The sequence below is a fragment of the Myotis brandtii genome, unplaced genomic scaffold (assembly GCF_000412655.1).
Source record: "Myotis brandtii unplaced genomic scaffold, ASM41265v1 scaffold813, whole genome shotgun sequence".
Classification (NCBI taxonomy): domain Eukaryota; kingdom Metazoa; phylum Chordata; class Mammalia; order Chiroptera; family Vespertilionidae; genus Myotis; species Myotis brandtii.
Genome location: NW_005371287.1, coordinates 2,859,868 through 2,878,210, shown reverse-complemented (window position 1 = coordinate 2,878,210; position 18,343 = coordinate 2,859,868). Strand labels below are relative to the sequence as shown.

Here is an 18,343-nt window from a genome sequence, read left to right as displayed (position 1 = left end):
ATATTCGAAAGAAAAGTCCAAATCCCTGGATTGAGAAGGCTTTAAAGCACTCGGCAGCCTATGCGCTGGCCTGCAGGTACTCCCGAGTGTGGAGCTGGGGTGGGAGCATCCAGGCCTCCTGAGGTTTACTCTCTCATTCTGTTGGTGCATGAAGTATGCAGAGTACTTCATTCATTTTGGAATGTGCATTCAGAATTTCTTTTTCCTGAATGGGTGTAACTACAAGAAAATGCTGAGATCCCTCGACTGTTGTTTAAAAAGCATGTTTTTGTCTAAGGCAGAACCAGTGGTGTATGACCCTGGGCAAGTGGGTACCACCTTAAGTCTCATTTCCTTTCTGTAGTTGCGTAAATTAATGTAATACCCTACTCACGGGATTCGTAAATAGATCGGGGTGGGAAGAGTGAGCGAGATAGTTACCGTTATATCTCTACGTTTATCAATAATTTGTATAAGGCACTTATTGAACCTGACAAAAAGTAAGTACAGTTGACATATTAGGGTTGTTACAGCGGAAAAACAGGTTTTACTTAAAGGTTTATTTTACCGAGTGCTTAGATGTAGAATTTTATGTAAAACCTGCCTAAATCCTAACTATCACTTTTAGACTTCAGTTAGGAAAATTAATCAAAGTTGTACTTGGTCTACTTTTCAGGAATTAATACACAACACAAATTACCGTAATAGTATGCATTATATTTAAGGCATATTTCAATGCTACTGTTCTATCTACTCAGAAGTCCAGATGACTGAGAGTCAAGTACAGTCACTTATATTAACGTTAGCATTTTTGCTTCACTAATTAATGAAATACTTCTTTCCTCACTCAACATACTTTCGCTGGTGACCAAATTCAAAATAATTTCTGTGGCTTCCTTAGCTCCGCTCCCCAATCCACCTCTACAGCAGAGTATGTTTTACTTCCTGTTGGCCTCTCCATCTCGGTGTCCTAGGAGCACTTCAAACTCAGTGTTTTCAAACAAAATAAATGTATTCTATATCCTCCCTCCTTGCCAAACCTGCTTCATCTAATTATAATGGCATTTTAGCATTAAATGTGTAGATTGTTTCTGAAAATTAAATGCAAAGTAAAATTTCATAAAGCATAGTAACATTGGAGGGACACATCACAATAGAATCTCTTATGTAGTTTTATACATTAACAGAGGGTAGACAAGAAGATGAACAGATTAATAGCCAGTTTACAGGCCATAAACAGTTAAACTGTTAAATTCAGTTCATGCCTGGAGGAACTTGGGCATTAAAGAGGTTTGAATGTAGGTTTTCACAAACCTGGGTTTGGATCTGGGCTACATAAACCTGGGCAAATGTCCTCTTCAGCCTCAGTACCCCCTTTTATAAAATAAGGACAGTTTATACGGATGTTGAGGATTAACATGTTAAGCGCCCTGTCAGTCACCAGTGACTGACACTATACTTTCCGTCCGGAAGACAAAACAGGCTGGGCGCTTAACGTGTTAAGGGAAATACATAGAATGTTTATCTCAACAGCTAAGCACATAGTCTAGCAAGTGGTTATTCAACAAATATTAATTCTACGCCCCCAAGTGACCCAATCTTTTAAATCTCTTGGTTTCATCTCTTCCCATCATCTCCTGATGTGTCTATTGTTTTTTCTGTTCAGTGCCCCTCATTCTTTAGAGACTGTTCTCTTGCCCATATTCTCAGCCTCTGTGTTTCATCTGTCCCCTACATTTAGGCCACGGGGATGTTTTTAAAACATAAATCTGACTGTTCAAATTTATTCACTGAAATTCTGTGCCTAGTACTTTCCAGTTTCGCTTATCTGGGATTGTTTAATGCGTGGACTTAATTGGATTTTTTAACTTAAATATTTATATTATTATCTATTGTATCTCATATGATTTCATGATATATTCCAAGCAGTGTGCTTAATTAATTGAATGCATTAAAAATCAGGTTGTTTAATGCAGAATGAATGTATCCATGGTGGTGGGAGGAGTAGAATTGGGCATGAAGTAAACAGTCCACAGCAGATTCAGAAGTAGTAGCAATTTGCCTTTTTATAACCATGATTTGTTTTTTGAGAATTCCAATTCTGTTATGTCTGCTCTCACTGCTGTTAGTTCCAGCTTAGTTAAATGGGAAGTATGAATTGTTAGGTGCTCACAATAAAATCTAAAATCTAGAAATTTATAATCCTGTTAAAATGCATTTGATGTCTATCAAATTTCCTACGCACATACTTTCATGAATTGACCAACAAAATAAGACCCAAAGCATGGAGGCATGGAATAGACTGTCATACCTTGATGTGGGGTTGGGGGGATGAGAAGAGATAAACCAAAGAACTTCCATACTTATATGCATAGCCCATACATGGGCGATAGGGTAGTGAAGACCTGGGGGGTGTGGCTGTGGGAGGGGCTGGGAGGAGGTAGGTAAAGGGGGAGGAAATGGGAGATATCTAATGCTGTCAACATTAAAAAATATATTTTAAAAATGCATTTGATGTCTATCACATTTCCTATGCACATACTGCTGTAATGAACCTGTAGTTATTGATCTTGAACTTATTTTTTATTGAAAGCGCATATTTGTTACTGTTGCTGCTCTGATAGAGGTTGGTTCCTATGAGAGAGAAATGATATGTTCTTTAATTCTAATATTTTTATTGTCAATAAACAAATATTAAAACTATGAAGAGATTTGTAGATGTCTTGATAACCCCAGAGGAGCTTTTTTCTCCCCTTTTTGTGTATTCCAGAATATTTAAAAGTATTTTGGGGGGAGGGGATCTTCTGTATATATGTCTCTTTAACCTATTGGAAGCAGTTTTTCTGTTTTAACCTGTATCTACCTCTTGAGACATTTATATGTGATTTTAAAAATCCATTATCATTAAATCACAAAGTGATTCCTATTATAAAAGGTAGGATCCTTCATGTCTGTTAGGTGCAAGTTACCATGGCAACCTAGTAGCAAACTGCAAATCCCAGACTAAGCACAGCAAATAAAAAACATCGTCTTCATGTAGCGCATTATCTTCTGTGTAGTGTAGAATCTCACATTCATTGTAAGACGCTTATCACACTTACCTTTGTTCATTTCCCTCCCCCCAATTTTATTTGAAAACTGCCGTTTTCTATGAATGGTAAAATTCTAAAATCAATCAGCTGCTCTCTGAGTGCCTGCTAAGATCATGTTATTAAGCATTAATAAAAAACAGTGTCTAAAAGGGCATTTAATGTTGTGCAAACCAAAAAGTAATGTTTCTTTTTTGCTCTTCTATAATATATGAATTACTGCTCAGTAATTGAGAAATGAATAGATGGGTGGGAGAGAAGAAAATGTTGGGGGGGGGGGGGGGGGTTTGGGGGTATTCTAGGGAATTTAAATTAGCAACAAGTTGAAACTAGTATACATTGAGCCCAGCGGGCTTGGCTCAGTGGTTGAGTGTTGACCTATGAACCAGGAGATCATGGTTTGAGTCTCAGTCAGGGCACATGCCCAAGTTGTGAGCTCGATCCCCAGTGTGGGGCATGGAGGAGGCAGCTGATCAATTATTCTCTCATCATTGATGTTTCTATCTCTCCCTCTCCCTCCCTCTCTGAAATCAATAAAAATATATTTAAATATGTGTACATTGATTCTTGTTATTAAATAATTTGAGGAATATATTTGATTTTCAAGTTTTGAGTTGTGTAAGAGATTCAAAGTAAACATTAAATTATATGTAAAATAAAGATTTTTGAGTACTATGTAATTGTGACTGTAATGGTAATGTTTCTAAAGACATTTGTTGAGGTTAAATGTCCTTTGGATGTTAACTAATATACCTTTTGAGTGATACATAATTTATCATGATAAATTAGGTTCGTCATTGCCTTCAGGATAAGATAAAGTCCAAGTCCTTTAATGTTGTTTACAATAGTTCTTCTCAAACTTTAATATGCTTATGAATCATCTGAGGTCTTCCTAAAATGAAGATTCAGATTCATTTGGGTTAGGGCGTGGCCTGAGATTCTGGCAGTCTAACACATTCCAAGGAGATATAGAGGCTGCTTGCTGGTCCTTGGGCTACACTTTGAATATCAAGTCTGCAAGTCATTCTGTGGTCAGCTTTTCTGCTGTTCTAACTTTCTTCTTTGCTGGCTATGCTTTGTAAATAATGGCACTGTGTCATGGATTTGCTTACAGTATCTCCTACAGCAGCAGTTTGCAAAGTGTGGTCCAAGCATCTGTGAGACTTTCACAGGGTCTACAAGGTAAAAACTGTCTTGTAATAATAGTAAGATGTTATTTCCCCTTTTCACTTTCATTCACTTTTGAATGTACAGTGGAGCTTTCCAGAGGTTGTAAGACATGTGATGATGTCATTGCTCTCAGGACTGATAGAATGTGTACTTGGTGCTGTTTAAAAGTTTAACACTTTTAATTTCTAATATGGTAAATATTGATAGATATAAACAAAAGCTCTTTGAGTACTGTAGTATCTTTTGAGAGACCATAACCTTTGAGAACTGCTGCCCTACAGTATTGGACCATGGACATAGAGACTCTGATCTAGAACTTACCAGAGCTCTTTCCTTAGCCACAGTGACAGCTGAGCCAGAATGGAAGTTTCAGCTCCCCGCATGGTCCCCTCTCCGGCAGTAGTAAAAGGCCTCCTCTGACACCATGCAAGGGGGAGTGGGAGTAAGTGGCACCCTATTGCTGCCTGTGGGGGTAACTGTCTCAGCTCTCTAGGTGATCTCCACTGAAGTCATTGTCATGGTTCTCTCCTTGGCCTACATAGCCTTCTCTAACACCAGCCCAGTTGGGATGTTGAGATGACTCCTTTTAGCCTCACCAGAGTGGAAGACCAGGCTACCCACTTGGCCTTCGCTGGCGTGGGGGCGTGGGGCACAGTTTTTTCAATGGTATTTGGCTGGAGTAGAGCAATTCTTGCCTGAAAGTTCTCTGTCTTGGGCCCTTTTCCTGATCCTTTGGCTAGAGAGGACAGCTTTCCTTAGCTCCACCCTGTCTTCCACCTCCCCTGCACCTACACCTGTTGGTGTTTCCGAAGTTGCTGTCTTCTCCAAATCTGAGAAATTTGAAGCAAAGCAAAACTCTGGGACATCACCAGAGTGTCATTCCTTGGGTGCTGAGGTCCCTAGCCAATCTGCCTTCTTCTCTTTCAGAGTCTTATGCTTCTTTTATATGTAATTTTCAAGGTTTTTAGTTTTACTAAGCAGGAGGAATGGGGAAAAATACACCTATTCCATCTTCATGGAAGCAGAAGTCTCTATGTCCTTTTTTAAACTTGCGGTGTGGGCAATCTAGTCCCCCTGCATATCCCTTATATTTGATTGTATAAAATATATGAATAAATATTAAAATATTCCCATTGAAGAAAAGCTAGTTTTGGTGGGGCAAAGAACTAATTTTGGGGAGAAATGTTTAAAATTTAATAAAATAGAATTTGTATGAAAGGAGTTATGACTATACTTGAAGATTTATAAAATATAAGGTGATTCTGTGTAGTATATTTGGGGCTTTAAATTATCAATATTTTGGAAAATAAAAATTATGGAAAATTTTTATTTTCCAATTCAGGAAGATATAGTGAACCTGTAAAACCCAATATACAAGATAGAAATTGAGATGATTTCATAAAAAGTTAACTTAAAACAGTCTCCACTATCTAATTAGCTTTAAGTCTGGTTCTTTCTCACTTTCCAAGTACATTTAAATGTCATGTTATAGAGGTGTTTTCAGAGCATTAAGAAGATGGGAGAACTACTCAGTTCACTTAATGAATCGTCACAATAACAGACTTGGCAACTATTGTTCTCCAGAATAGTTCCTCCAAAATAAGCACAGGCATTTGATACTTCTGAAATTGGTTCTGTTGGTATAAGTTTGGAAAGCAGTGGTTTTTTTAAAAAAAAGGCATCACTGCATGAGTGTCTTTCCCTCGCCCTCCTTTTCTCTTCCACATCCTTCCTCTAGACCAGTGGTTCTCAACCGTCCTAATGCCATGACCCTTTAATACAGTTCCTCATGTGGTGGTGACCCCCAACCATAAAATTATTTCCGTTGCTACTTCATAACTGTAATTTTGCTACTGTTATGAATCGCAATGTAAATATCTGACATGCAGGATGTATTTTCATTGTTACAAATTGAACAGAATTAAAGCATAGTGATTAATCACAAAAACAATATGTAATTATATATGTGTTTTCCGATGGTCTTAGGCGACCCCTGTGAAAGGGTCATTCGACCCCCAAAGGGGTCGCGACCCACAGGTTGAGAACCGCTGCTCTAGAGTCCCTGTCCTGTTTCTACACAGCTACTTCATGCTCTGTAACACGGCTGCACTAGCTCCCCCTTACTCAGCACACACATGCACTTAGGACTGGCTTTCTTTTTTTTTAGCATTTAATTCATGTTTATTTCACATTTGACCTGTAAACTTTTTTATTTAAAAAATCCACTGTTATTAGCAACATGTGCTGACATTAATTTTTCTTTAGTAAAATGAGAGTGCAGGCCTTAAAGAGTCTCTGTCTGAAACATGTAGAAACTCATGTAAACACGAGGTCTCCGCCCTCCTCCAGGACTGGCTTTCTTGACCTGTGTTCATGTCATCTCTTCTAGGGAGGACTGACTAGAGCCTTTCAGTCCAAATTCATAAAAGAGGAAATCTCAATGTACTGCCCCAGGCACCGGGCATAAACAGGGTTGCTATGGTGTATGCAGTAATTGAGAGACTGAAATTGATTGAGACTAAAACTTTTCTCATATTCTTTTCTTGTATCTTAGAAACTTTTGATTACCTGTGCCAAGGATTTTTCTCTTTATTCAGCAAACATTTATTAGGTACTATCGTTTGAGGTCTTAAATGTATTTTATTTTTTAAAAAAATATATTTTATTGATTTTTTACAGAGAGGAAAGGAGAAGGATAGAGAGTTAGAAACATCGATGAGAGAGAAACACCGATCAGCTGCCTCCTGCACACCCCCCACCAGGGATATACCCGCAACCAAAGTACATGCCCTTGACCGGAATCGAACCTGGGACCCTTCAGTCTGCAGGCTGACACTCTATCCACTGAGTCAAACCGGTTAGGGCTTAAATGTATTTTAAAGAGAAAACTGAAAGCAGCAATCAGAGTAGTCATAACATTTAATTTCAGTCACAGACTATCAGCTGTGACTTGAAGTGCAGTTTTCATATGTTTAGAAAATCTTGTGTAATTTTAAATATATTCATTTTCCAGGTATAAATTTTATAGCCTGTTGGTAAAAAATAGTCAATCAGCATGCACTTTCTTTAGGGAACGGTTAAGGGAAATTACTGGTGCTAGGCAACACTGCTTCAAAATATACTTCCTTGGGAAAATAATTTAAAATTAAAAGTTTTATCTGATTGACTGTTACTCTATAACTTGTAAAAGTTGGATGATTGCTCTGGAATAATCTCAGAAGGCATGCCATCTCTAAAACATCTGGGAAACTAGAAACCACGGTTGCACAAAATCTTTTACCTTTTGTGAATTTAGGAGTCAAACTAGGTAGGTAGGTCCATATCAGTAAAATGGTGGCCATAAACAATGGAAGTAAAATCAACTAGTATTTCATATGCAGATGATTTAGAAGCACACAAACAAATGTATTATCTTATACTTCTATAGGTGAAAAGTCTGACCGGTCTCGCTGGGCTAAAATCAGGGCGGCAGTGGGTCTGTGTTCCTTCCTGGGGGCTCGAGGGAAGAATCCGTTTCCTTGCCTTTCTAGCCTCTGGTGACACCTGCATTCTTCTGCTCACGGACCCCTTTCTCCATGCAGATGACATTGTTATCTTTTTAAAGTCAAAATGAATGAGCATGGTACTTAAAATGTAAGCCTCATCTGGTTTAATTTTGTTAAATTTAATGTATGTGGAATAATCATATGAATACTATACTTGATTTATGTCATTGTTACAATAACATGTTAAAATTTGTTCAGACCTGATGGCCAAAAGAAAGGAAGAGAATTTCTGCTCTCCTGAAAATGCCAAAAGACCAAGACAAGAAGAGGTGGAGGATTCTGATAAAGATGGTGATGAAGATGAATGTACAGATACCTTCACTAATGGTACCTCTACTTTGGTAAGTACAAAACTGGGGGTTTTTTATTGGCATGTTTCTCATGTCTGGTTCATATGACATATTCTTGATAATTCAATATCAGGAAAAGCAATATGACCTTTAAAACACTGAGGTAAAATAACCCAACTAATTATGAAGTTTTTGTTTAATTAGAAAAAATTAGTAGAGGAAAACAATGATACAAAGAGTTGGTTCTTTGGAAAGAGCAATAAAATTGACAAACCTCCGATAAGACTGAAAAGGGGAATATAAAGTGCTACAGCTACTCTGGGAAATAGTTTTCTACAATGCAAGACAGCCCTCCTCTAACAGAAAATTATCTGACTCAAAATATTAGTATTATTTATATTAAGAAACCTTGTGATTTACTTATTAGATTTTTTAAGGAATTTAGAATGAGTAGTTACTCATATAAGGCTCCCATTTCATTTCATTTCACTCATTGTTTGAAGTTAACGTTATTCGCTTTCTGTAACTTTTTTCATGGGTGACACTGCTGATCTTTCTCCTGCTGTAGATGTTTGGATAGTTATAATGAGTGAATTGGACCGATTGATTGTCTTCTTCCATTGTTTTTTAATAGACTGCAGCAGAAGTTGGAATAATTGAGAGTATTCAACTAAGAAACTTCATGTGTCATTCAATGCTTGGACCCTTCAAATTTGGTTCTAATGTTAACTTTGTCGTTGGCAACAATGGAAGTAAGTGCTTTCGCTTTCCTTTGTGCACTCTGAGCACTGCGTTGACATTAGAATGCATTAACTTTTCAAAATAGGTGACTGTTAGTGCTGATAAATCTGAGCTTTAGGTCTGTAACAGTGGTCATGAATAGTTTCAGTGTTTGCTGCCATTCTACACGTTAAGAAATAATGTTAACTCTGGGTTCATGATTTATGCAACAGAGATAAACATTTCCTATTTATTCTTTTGAATCTATTTACCTTGGAATTCACACCATAGAAGAGTGGACAAGCTGTCCTTATTGTAATCAGGGCAGCCCTGTATCTACTTCTATTAAATGTTGTAACAGAGCATGAATAAAGGGCCATGGGCATCCAAAGATGAAGGAAGGAACTTCTCACTCTTGTGACAAATGAAAGTGTTGTGAGAGCTGGTATTTGTGCTGGTACTTTGTCTCATTGGGGAAGAAGCTGAGATAAGATATTCCAGGCAAAGATTGCTCATCAGCTAAGGTTAAGGTATGTGGGGGTAGAAGTAGATGCCTGTGGAGAGAGGCAACAACCTTATATGGCTTTATATCGTACGTGGTAGGGAGGGGCAAAAGCTGGCACTGGAGAGTCATGTTGTAGGTGATACTGCTAAAGATCTTGGATGCCATGGTAAAGAAGTGGGGGTTTTATTCAGAAGTCAGCAGAGAACTAATTAAAGTTTGTGGATAAAGTGATGACCTGAGCAAGATTTGTGAAACAAACGGGCCACGCTGTGGACAATCGATGAGAAGGGGAAGACACAGGAGTTAGAACAGTGATGTAACTTTTGTGATAGACCAGCCAGGCATGAGGTGTTGCCAGCTTGACGGAGCCAGTACACAAGGAAAGGAGGCTTGCCAAAGTCTACAATGGTAATACTGCTAGGACATGAAACTAAGTACCTGTAGTTCCACAGCCTGTTTAGTTCTTTGTTTTCCCTACTCTGCATTCAGCCAAGAGGGAAGTGTTTTCAGAAGGAGAGAATGGACAGAGGGATCAGTGCTACGTGGAGGTCACATAGGACAGTAAGTGAAGAAAGACTAGTGGGTTGGGTCGTTAGGTCCTCTTATTTTTAACTCTTGAAACTGATTTTATTAATAAAACTTAGGAAGAAATAACGCAAGTAGTGGAGGCAGTGAATTTAGAAGTGAAGGAAAAGAAGAGAGTTAGAATAGGGACTTGAAAGGCATCCCAGGAACTAAATGGGTTAACCAGTGGTATATTTTGTTGTTGTTTTTTTGTTTGTTTTTAATATATTTTTATTGATTTCAGAAAGGAAGGGAGAGGGAGAGAAAGAAACATCAATGATGAGAGAGAATCATTGATTGGCTTCCTCCTGCTCGCTCAATATTGGGGATCAAGCCCACAACCCAGGCATGTGCCCTAACTGGGAATCGAACCGTGACCTCCTGGTTCATAAGTCGATGCTCAACCACTGAGCCATGCCAGCTGGGCAACCAATGGTATATTTTGTTAATTTGGACTGTATTGTGGAAGATAATGGACCAATAAGAGTTGATTGAATTGGTTGATCGTGGAATTCATAAAATGGTTATCATATTCTGGATAATTGTTGTAGGTTTTGGAAGTTCAGCTTGTGATATTTTATGCAGGTTAAAAAGAAATACATTTTTAAAGTGCTAACTGATGAATATTATTCAAATTAGGAGCAATAATTGTCCAAATATTTATATGATTGAGAAATTTTTCAAAAAGTTCATTCATGGGAGTGCTGTTATGGGCAGATATTGGAGACACAGCATTGAATAAAGTAGACAACATTCCTGTCTCAATGGAACTTTAGGGGTTGTTAAAAATAGTTTCTGGCTTCTAAGAATTTATGGAAAAAGTAAATTTTAATTAGAATGTCATAAAAATTAGATGAGTTAAATATGTACGTATGTATGTATGTATGTATGTATAGTTAGGGAGTTCAGTGAATAGGCTGTGGTCCAAAGTACAATGGGATTTTTAGGTTGAAAATGCAGCAACCATTTTTTCCCATTTCCTTACCAGTGGCAAAAATTTAATTCCTGAAATGTATTGATTTTTTCTAATAGCATTAGCTAAATATTTCATTATATATACAACTTATTTTTTAACATTTGCTGCTGTGGCACTGGAAGAAAATTATAATTGAAGTGTAATACTTTCAGGGTTAGGCTAATTCACATTTTTATTCTGAAATTTTCACATCAAATTATAGGTGTCAACCCTTCCTTTTCTCGCTCTCTAATGAATGTGATTTCTTCAACTCCCGTTTCTTTAGGTGGGAAGAGTGCAGTACTCACAGCTCTCATAGTCGGTCTTGGTGGAAAAGCAATCGCTACTAATAGAGGATCTTCTTTAAAAGGTTTTGTGAAAGATGGACAGAAGTAAGTGTTTGCTTTCTACATGCATTTTTCAGTTTTTTCGTACTAGCAGCTACTTTAGATTCACAGTTCATGTAGGCATTTTAGGAAATGAAGTGGCTTCCCAGAACTGGAGCACAGGAATCACAGCTTTCCATTCCTTTCTCTTGCCCCTGTTCCCAGCATGGCCCACTGTTGCCTGTTATCCATCTCCAGACAGAAAGCTTGTGCAAATTATTGCCATGTGCCTGTTTCTGTTACCTTTCTAGAAGAATGAGCAGTGTTAAATCTATGTGCTTGTGTTTAAAGCAATATTTATAAACACTGAACTTTGACTCTTGTTCCAAACCCAGCTTTGGCAAGTCCACGTTGGTATGACACAGGTGAAGGCAGAGTCTGTGACCAGCCAAGGTGTCCCTGCACAAAATGTCTGCCTCCAGCGTTTTAAGAATTCCAAAAGAGTATTCTACTCTCTGTCTCTAATTTTTATATCCTTTACTCAGGTGATTCACCAATGAGTTTGATTTGAGGGCCTCAGTCACGAATCTATTTGTGGTCCATCTTGACCCTCGGTGAATGGTCTTATAACTACTCACTTTAGCTTCAAGTTTATATTTTTTTGTTGCAGCTTGCCTTCACATAACTTTATAGTAATTGCCTAGTTTACATCATCATAGACTCATGGCCTTTTGCCTATTAGGAGCTCTCTTCAGGATGATGTCCTTACTTTTTTTTAATAGTGCCTCAGATGGGGGTAACGTGGGGATAAGGACACATATGTAATAACTTAATCAATAAAAAAATTTAAAAAAATAGTGCCTCAGATGGCTCAGTAGGGACCTTGTTTCTCCTGACAACTAGATGTCCCAGACTGTCATAGCTCCCAGAGTGGGGCTGCTTCCAGTACTCGTTCCTCTCACACGCCCGATGCCCAAAACATCAGGAACTTGGATAATTAATAGTGAAGCCTTTTTCTCGTATAACAGACTTTCCTCTGCTCAGTGTCATATCCATTTAACTTCCCCATTTTATTACTAAAAAATAGAACGGGGAGGGATGTGAGTCAGGATTGCAGTTTCTGATGTATCTCTCAGAAACCTTAGGAATCTGAACCCTGAGCCAGGGTTCCAAGCTGACTCAGGAGAAGCAGGGGAAAGATACACAGTAAACGATTTCCCATGCTGTGTGGCCTTGGAAAAGAACTATTTGATAAGAATTTTCCAGCATATTTTTTTGTCACTACTTATCTTATTTGGGTCTTAGCCCAGCAAGCTCTTCTTCCCCATAAGCCCCAAACAAAATTATGTCTGAAATAAAAAATTAGTTATCTTAACACTTTTTAGTTAATAGTCTGGACTCAGTTTTAATTCATTATATAACTATACATTTCTTAGTTGTCCAAATAATCACCTCATCCACCTAGCCAGATAATGCATTGATCTTTCAAATGGAAGCTTCAGGAAGAAATTACTTTTTTTGGTATCCCTAAATGATTTATGACTCAATTAATTAATTATTTTTTTCCCATTTTGGAGGTACCTGAACCAAAGCAGAAACTTGTTCTGAGACTTGCCCTTGGAAAACCATTAAAAGGAAGAAAGGAAGAACAGGGCTAGCTTACACAGTCACCAGCTTTTGAGGGCACAGCTGTCTGTAGATAGGAACATCAATATATTTTAAACAGAGTTAATAACAGTTAAAAGCCTTAATGTGGGCTCAGTCTCCTTTTTACTGACCTTGTCTGAAAAAGTAGCTACAAACAGCTTTTCCAGACCCATTACTATTCCTCTCATCCCTTTCCTCATTTAAAACATTTGGTATCTGTAAAATTCCCCTTAATTTATAGTGTCTGGTTCTGTCATCACGTTTTTACGGAATCAGCTCATTGAGCTTTCCAGTTCTATTTGTAGTCTGTTCTGTGCCTAAAGTCTATGTGGCTGTCCCAGTGTGTCTGAGGAATGGCCTTGTCGGGCACAGGTGTGAGGTGGCCTCAGGACTCTCCTTCCTCCATGTCAAGCATTACACCCTTCATTTGTGACACCCGGGCTGTGAGCTGTCTTAGAGATGCTTGCCCAGCATGGTTAGGAGAAACCAGAGAACTGTGCCTTAAGACCCTTTACCTGGGGTTCAGCCCATCCATCCACCAGCCCTTTTTTCAGTTATACGGGGACAATGATTCCACTATCCTCTGATACATCTCCGCCCTTGGAAACCTCTCACAGTGAGCTCAGCTCTCATGGTTCTGGCTGGTCAAGTTTCTCTTAAACATGACAGTTCACCGTTCCCTCCCTCAGCCTTCCGGATCCAGCCCTGGTGGTGTTGGGATCTTCGTACCTGTCTTATTTTACCATCAGCTGTGGCATTGGGAGTGGGGGATGGAAGGACTAAAACTCAAGGTTACAGAACTTACTGTGGAAGAGCTGGCTACCCAGAGAAGGGACAGATAGGTTGTATTTTTACATGGTTTTTTCCTTGGTCCTCAATCCCATTGGTGTGTGCTGCCAGTTACCTTTGTGAGGTTGTTTCATCCGGAGCTGAGAAAGAAGCCACATGCTTACCTGGCACTGCTTGTTTGTGTTGTCATATCTCATTGATAGTTGTCTCTCTTCACATATGCATCTCCCGTATTTACAGACACTGTGGCCCTTGACCCAAATTCAGCTTCAGCCACATCAGTGTGGTTGGGAGGAAGCAGTTAGGGCCCAGCTCGGTTGTCTTTCTCCCCTTTCACAGGTGTTTTGAAGTACTATGAGGCTTTTTTCTTAACTCTGAATTTTTTTAATAACTTGGCTTTCTTATATTAAATTCATATAGCAACAGGATGTCAGTGCCCCCAAAGTTCTCACAATACTAAAGGTAGCTTTGAAATACAAGCTGTAAGCTAGGAATGAGAATAATAAAGTAGATGTTTGCTAATTGAGAGATTTTGATCATTCAGACAGCATGTACAATCACTTTATTGTAAAATGTTTTCATGAGGCCCTGACCGGTTTGGCTCAGTGGATAGAGCATCTGCCCATGGGCTAGGGGGTCTCAGGTTTGATTCCGGTCAAGGGCATGTTCCTTGGTTGCGGGCTCAATCCCCGGTTGGGGGGCGTATAGGAGGCAGCTGATTGGTGTTTCTCTCTCATCTATGTTTCTGACTTTCTATCCTCCCTTCCTCTCTGTAAAAAATCAATCAATGTTTTCATGAGATACATTCACTTAATATGAGGTAATCATATTAGTTAATGAAACATATTTTTGCACCGTATTGTAGTTCAGCTACCCTTTCCGATCATACTTTATTTATTGATTTTCAGCCTTGAGTCTTCATTAGAATCAACTCAGTGCTTGTAACAATCCCTGGTAATTACAATTTGGCAGGAGCATATCTGTCTTCATTAGGTATTTCTGAATAAAAGAAAATACATACACCAATCCATTCAGGGGAGCTTTTGAAAAGGAGATTTATTGTAAAGATGCAGGGTTATATATCTTGCAAGCTTCCAAGAGGAAGTAGAATTGGGTCTCATGAGTGACCAGAAATGAGAGACCTCAGAACCAAGTGTCTCCTGTCTCTGGTTTTCTCTGTGCCTTTGCCTCTAGGCAGGTAGTGCCTTTGCTGCTCTTTTCCTCTATGCCACCTCCCCCATCCTCCTCACCTAATTGCCTGTATACACCCCTTTCTCCTGACAACAAAAAGTGTGTGGGGAAATGAGTGTCTCTCATGGTTTCTGAAGCATGTGTGCTCTTATTATTTAACAAATTGTTTCTATATTAGATAGAATAGTCAGTTCTTTTTTATAAAGCTTCCCTTAGTCTCAATTTTAATTTTTTTGTTAGATGTGATATCTGGTGTACAGTAACTTTTCAAATGAATTAGCCAAATTACTTGGAAGTTTTGAAAATTTAGTGACCTAGTACTGTGATTGCACTGTATCTTCATGTACTTAACCTTATTGCTTTAGCTCAGCAGACATCTCAATAACATTAAGGAACAGAGGAGATGATGCCTATAGAGGAAATGTGTATGGAAACTCTATAGTGGTGCAGCAACACATCAGCATGGATGGAAGTCGATCTTATAAACTAAAAAGTGAAACAGGTTTGTTATGAAGTTCTTTTCATTTCATATAAAATATTAGTAAATATCTAGTTTAAAAGAGTTAAGTGATTGTGCTGGTATTTATTGGAAGGGCACTAAGCTCTTGAAATCTCTTGTAAGATGGTTCTTTGGTTGCATGTATGTATTCATACGTGTATATATGCATACAAATATTATACATAGTTGTACCACTGGACATTCTACAACAAAACCACGATTGGCAGAATTTGGATTTGTTTGAAATAGGCTATGCCATTTTGTTCTCATCTGCAAACCTTCTTTCACCCCCATAGTTTCTATCACATGTGGAAAGAGATGGTTAGCAAAAGGTGGGAAAGGACATAAAAAGGAAGTGAGTGTTAAGAGTTATGGGAGCCAGAGATGAGAAGGAACAGAACATGTTGAGCTGCGGGAAGAAGAGAAGCACAGTCACTGCATCTGTGCCTCTCCCTCTGTGGGTACCTGATTAACTGCTCAGTTTTTTTCTGTATTACTGCCCTAGAAACAGTCTGGTTATTTTGTCTTTCCTGAAACTAGGCACCGTGGTTTCTACTAGGAAAGAAGAGCTGATTGCAATTCTTGATCATTTTAACATACAGGTAATTGCTAAGTTGGTATTTTACAGATGGTAAAATAAAGGAGTTTAAAACTTTCCTCATTTATACTGGCCCTACATATTCTATCACTTAGGAACAGGATTATTTTCTAACATACCAATTGCTTTGTTACTAACACCAGATATATAAAGTATAAATCTTTTTGAAACAAGTAATATTTTTTTAAGTTTTTTCAACTAATTTGAACTGTTAGTATACTTTACTATTACCTTAACTGTACTTTAACTTGTTAGCCAAAGGTGGTTGAATTCAAGCAATGGCTTATTTAAAATGCCTCCGCTCCAGCTCCAAAAGATAGAAATGACTCCAGCATTTCCATTTCTTTTATGTCTTCATGAAGATATAACAAGTGAGAACTCTGAAAAACTGCTATAAGAAACAGAAACGATACTTATCATAATTCTTATTAAAAAGAAACTGAGTTGGACTTTTTGTATTTAAACTAAGTTGCCCAAGGCTACATAGGAGGGTAGAAACGGAGCCCAAACTAGGTCTCAAGGCAGCTGAATCCCATGCTTGGGCTTTCCCAACTCTTGTCCAATGGTTAAGAGTAGCTAGGAGTGATATTCTATAAAAGAGATAAAAGAAATGAGAACTTTCCAGTAAAAACACTTCTTCAGAGAATTCTTGTAGCTGTGCCCTCATCATATAATAGCAGAATATTTAATTTTGACTACAGTATATATTTTAGTCTCATGAAATATTGAAACATTTTCTCTCTATTATAACATTTTTCTTTATATATTTGCCCTAATGCTCTAACCATTGGCTAATACTTAGCCTGCTTGATTGCACCATAGGTCAGTTGTATTGTATATATTCAGTTTGTTTATCTTTAAGGCATTAAATTGACATATTCAAAAATAACCTTTTGTTTGTTTGCTTGTTTGCATTTTTCAGGTGGATAATCCGGTTTCTGTTTTAACACAAGAGATGAGCAAGCAGTTTTTACAGTCTAAAAATGAGGGAGACAAGTACAAAGTAAGGAACACCAAGTAAATGAACTTAATAAAAGAACACATTCATAGTTTAAGCATATATTCTGAACATAATTCTTGTTTCCACAGTAAATATTGAGGATTTTTTAATAAGCCACCTATTTAAAGTAATTATTATAGGGGCTAATTTAGGAAATTGTTAAGTAAGGTGATAAATTAACACTACCAAAAATGTTAATCTTTTGGTAAATTCTTGGTCCACGTTTTGGCTTTTAATTCTGAGGGAGAATGAGCTATTATTTTCTAAAATTAATCTTTAAGAAAATACAAAGGAATGATTAGCCATACACGTATAACTTTTTAAAAAGTTTTTATTAAATTCATTGGGGTAACATTGGTTAGTAGTTCCATATAGGTTTCAAGTTTATATTTCTATGGTACATGATCTGTATATTTCATTGTGTTCCCACCACCCACCCAAAGTTAAATCATCTTCTAGCATCATATGTTTGCCTCCCCTTTACTCTTTACTAGCTGCCACCCTCTTCTCTCTGGTGAGCATCATACTGTTGTCTGTGTCTATGAATTTCAGGTTGAAATACCAAACATAAGAAATCATGTTTCTTAGCTTTGTCTGAATAATAATTTTTATACCTTAAATTGTTTAAATCTCAAAAAGCTACTAAAATTTACAGTGTAACTTTTGAATGGGTTTAAGTATTTCCTTTTCTAAAAATTTGCAGTGTACTAAGATCAAACATATAGATGTTTTCTCTGTTTCCATTTTTGCTTAAAGAATGGGAATCAGTAAAAATAAGCTTTCAAAATGGTATTACTATCACAGCAAAAGTGTTTTTTTTCATGGAGTTTTAAGAACTTTTGCAAATGAACATGTAGATACGAACATAGTAGATTAAGTAAATTTTGGGTCTGAAATGAAACATGTTCTTTTGTGTCTATGTGTGCTTACGTATGTTTTTCATGTCTTGTTTACATAATTGGTCTAAAAGTTTTGAAGACCCAATTTTTTATTTTTAGAGTTCCATGGAAATTTTTAAATTCTTAATTGTGTTTTCCTTGTTGTTGATAGTTTTTCATGAAAGCAACCCAACTAGAACAAATGAAGGAAGATTATTCATACATAATGGAAACAAAAGAAAGAACAAAGGAGCAGATAAGTCAAGGAGAAGAGGTTTGTAAACATTTAATGTAGTTATTTTTGAGATGAGTCAAAATTCTATAGGTATAAATGTTATTATAAAATCATTTACATTTATATGTTTATATATGTATACTAGAGGCTCGATGCACAAAAATTTGTGCACTCGGGGGGGTCCCTCAGCCTAGCCTATGCCCTCTTGAAGTCTGGGACCCCTCGGAGGATGTTCACCCGCTGGCTTAGGCCCGCTCCCTGGGAGATCAGGCCTAAGCTGGCAGTCAGACATCCCTCTGGCAGCCCGGCAGCCCTCGGGGTATGTCCACTTACCAGCAGGGAGCAGACTTAAGCTGCAGTCGG

At 37.8% G+C, this 18,343-nt stretch overlaps 1 protein-coding gene across 3 annotated transcripts in view; it reads left to right on the top strand.

Moving 5' to 3' along the window:
- Positions 1 to 759: 759 nt before the first annotated feature.
- The window catches only part of SMC6 (structural maintenance of chromosomes 6), a 52,531-nt gene continuing 34,947 nt past the window's right edge, over positions 760 to 18,343 (top strand). The window contains exons 1-9 of one of the 3 annotated variants that reach the window (XM_014531592.1): positions 760 to 765; positions 2,025 to 2,026; positions 7,982 to 8,124; positions 8,708 to 8,825; positions 11,104 to 11,209; positions 15,136 to 15,272; positions 15,810 to 15,871; positions 16,790 to 16,870; positions 17,918 to 18,019. In XM_014531592.1, the coding sequence (XP_014387078.1) occupies positions 7,987 to 8,124; positions 8,708 to 8,825; positions 11,104 to 11,209; positions 15,136 to 15,272; positions 15,810 to 15,871; positions 16,790 to 16,870; positions 17,918 to 18,019 (744 nt within the window). In that variant the 5' untranslated portion in view covers positions 760 to 765; positions 2,025 to 2,026; positions 7,982 to 7,986. Of the gene's footprint in view, positions 766 to 2,024; positions 2,027 to 4,235; positions 4,251 to 7,855; positions 7,872 to 7,981; positions 8,125 to 8,707; positions 8,826 to 11,103; positions 11,210 to 15,135; positions 15,273 to 15,809; positions 15,872 to 16,789; positions 16,871 to 17,917; positions 18,020 to 18,343 lie in introns of those variants that run through there. The other 2 variants (XM_014531593.1, XM_005884079.2) reach the window with 2 other exon arrangements.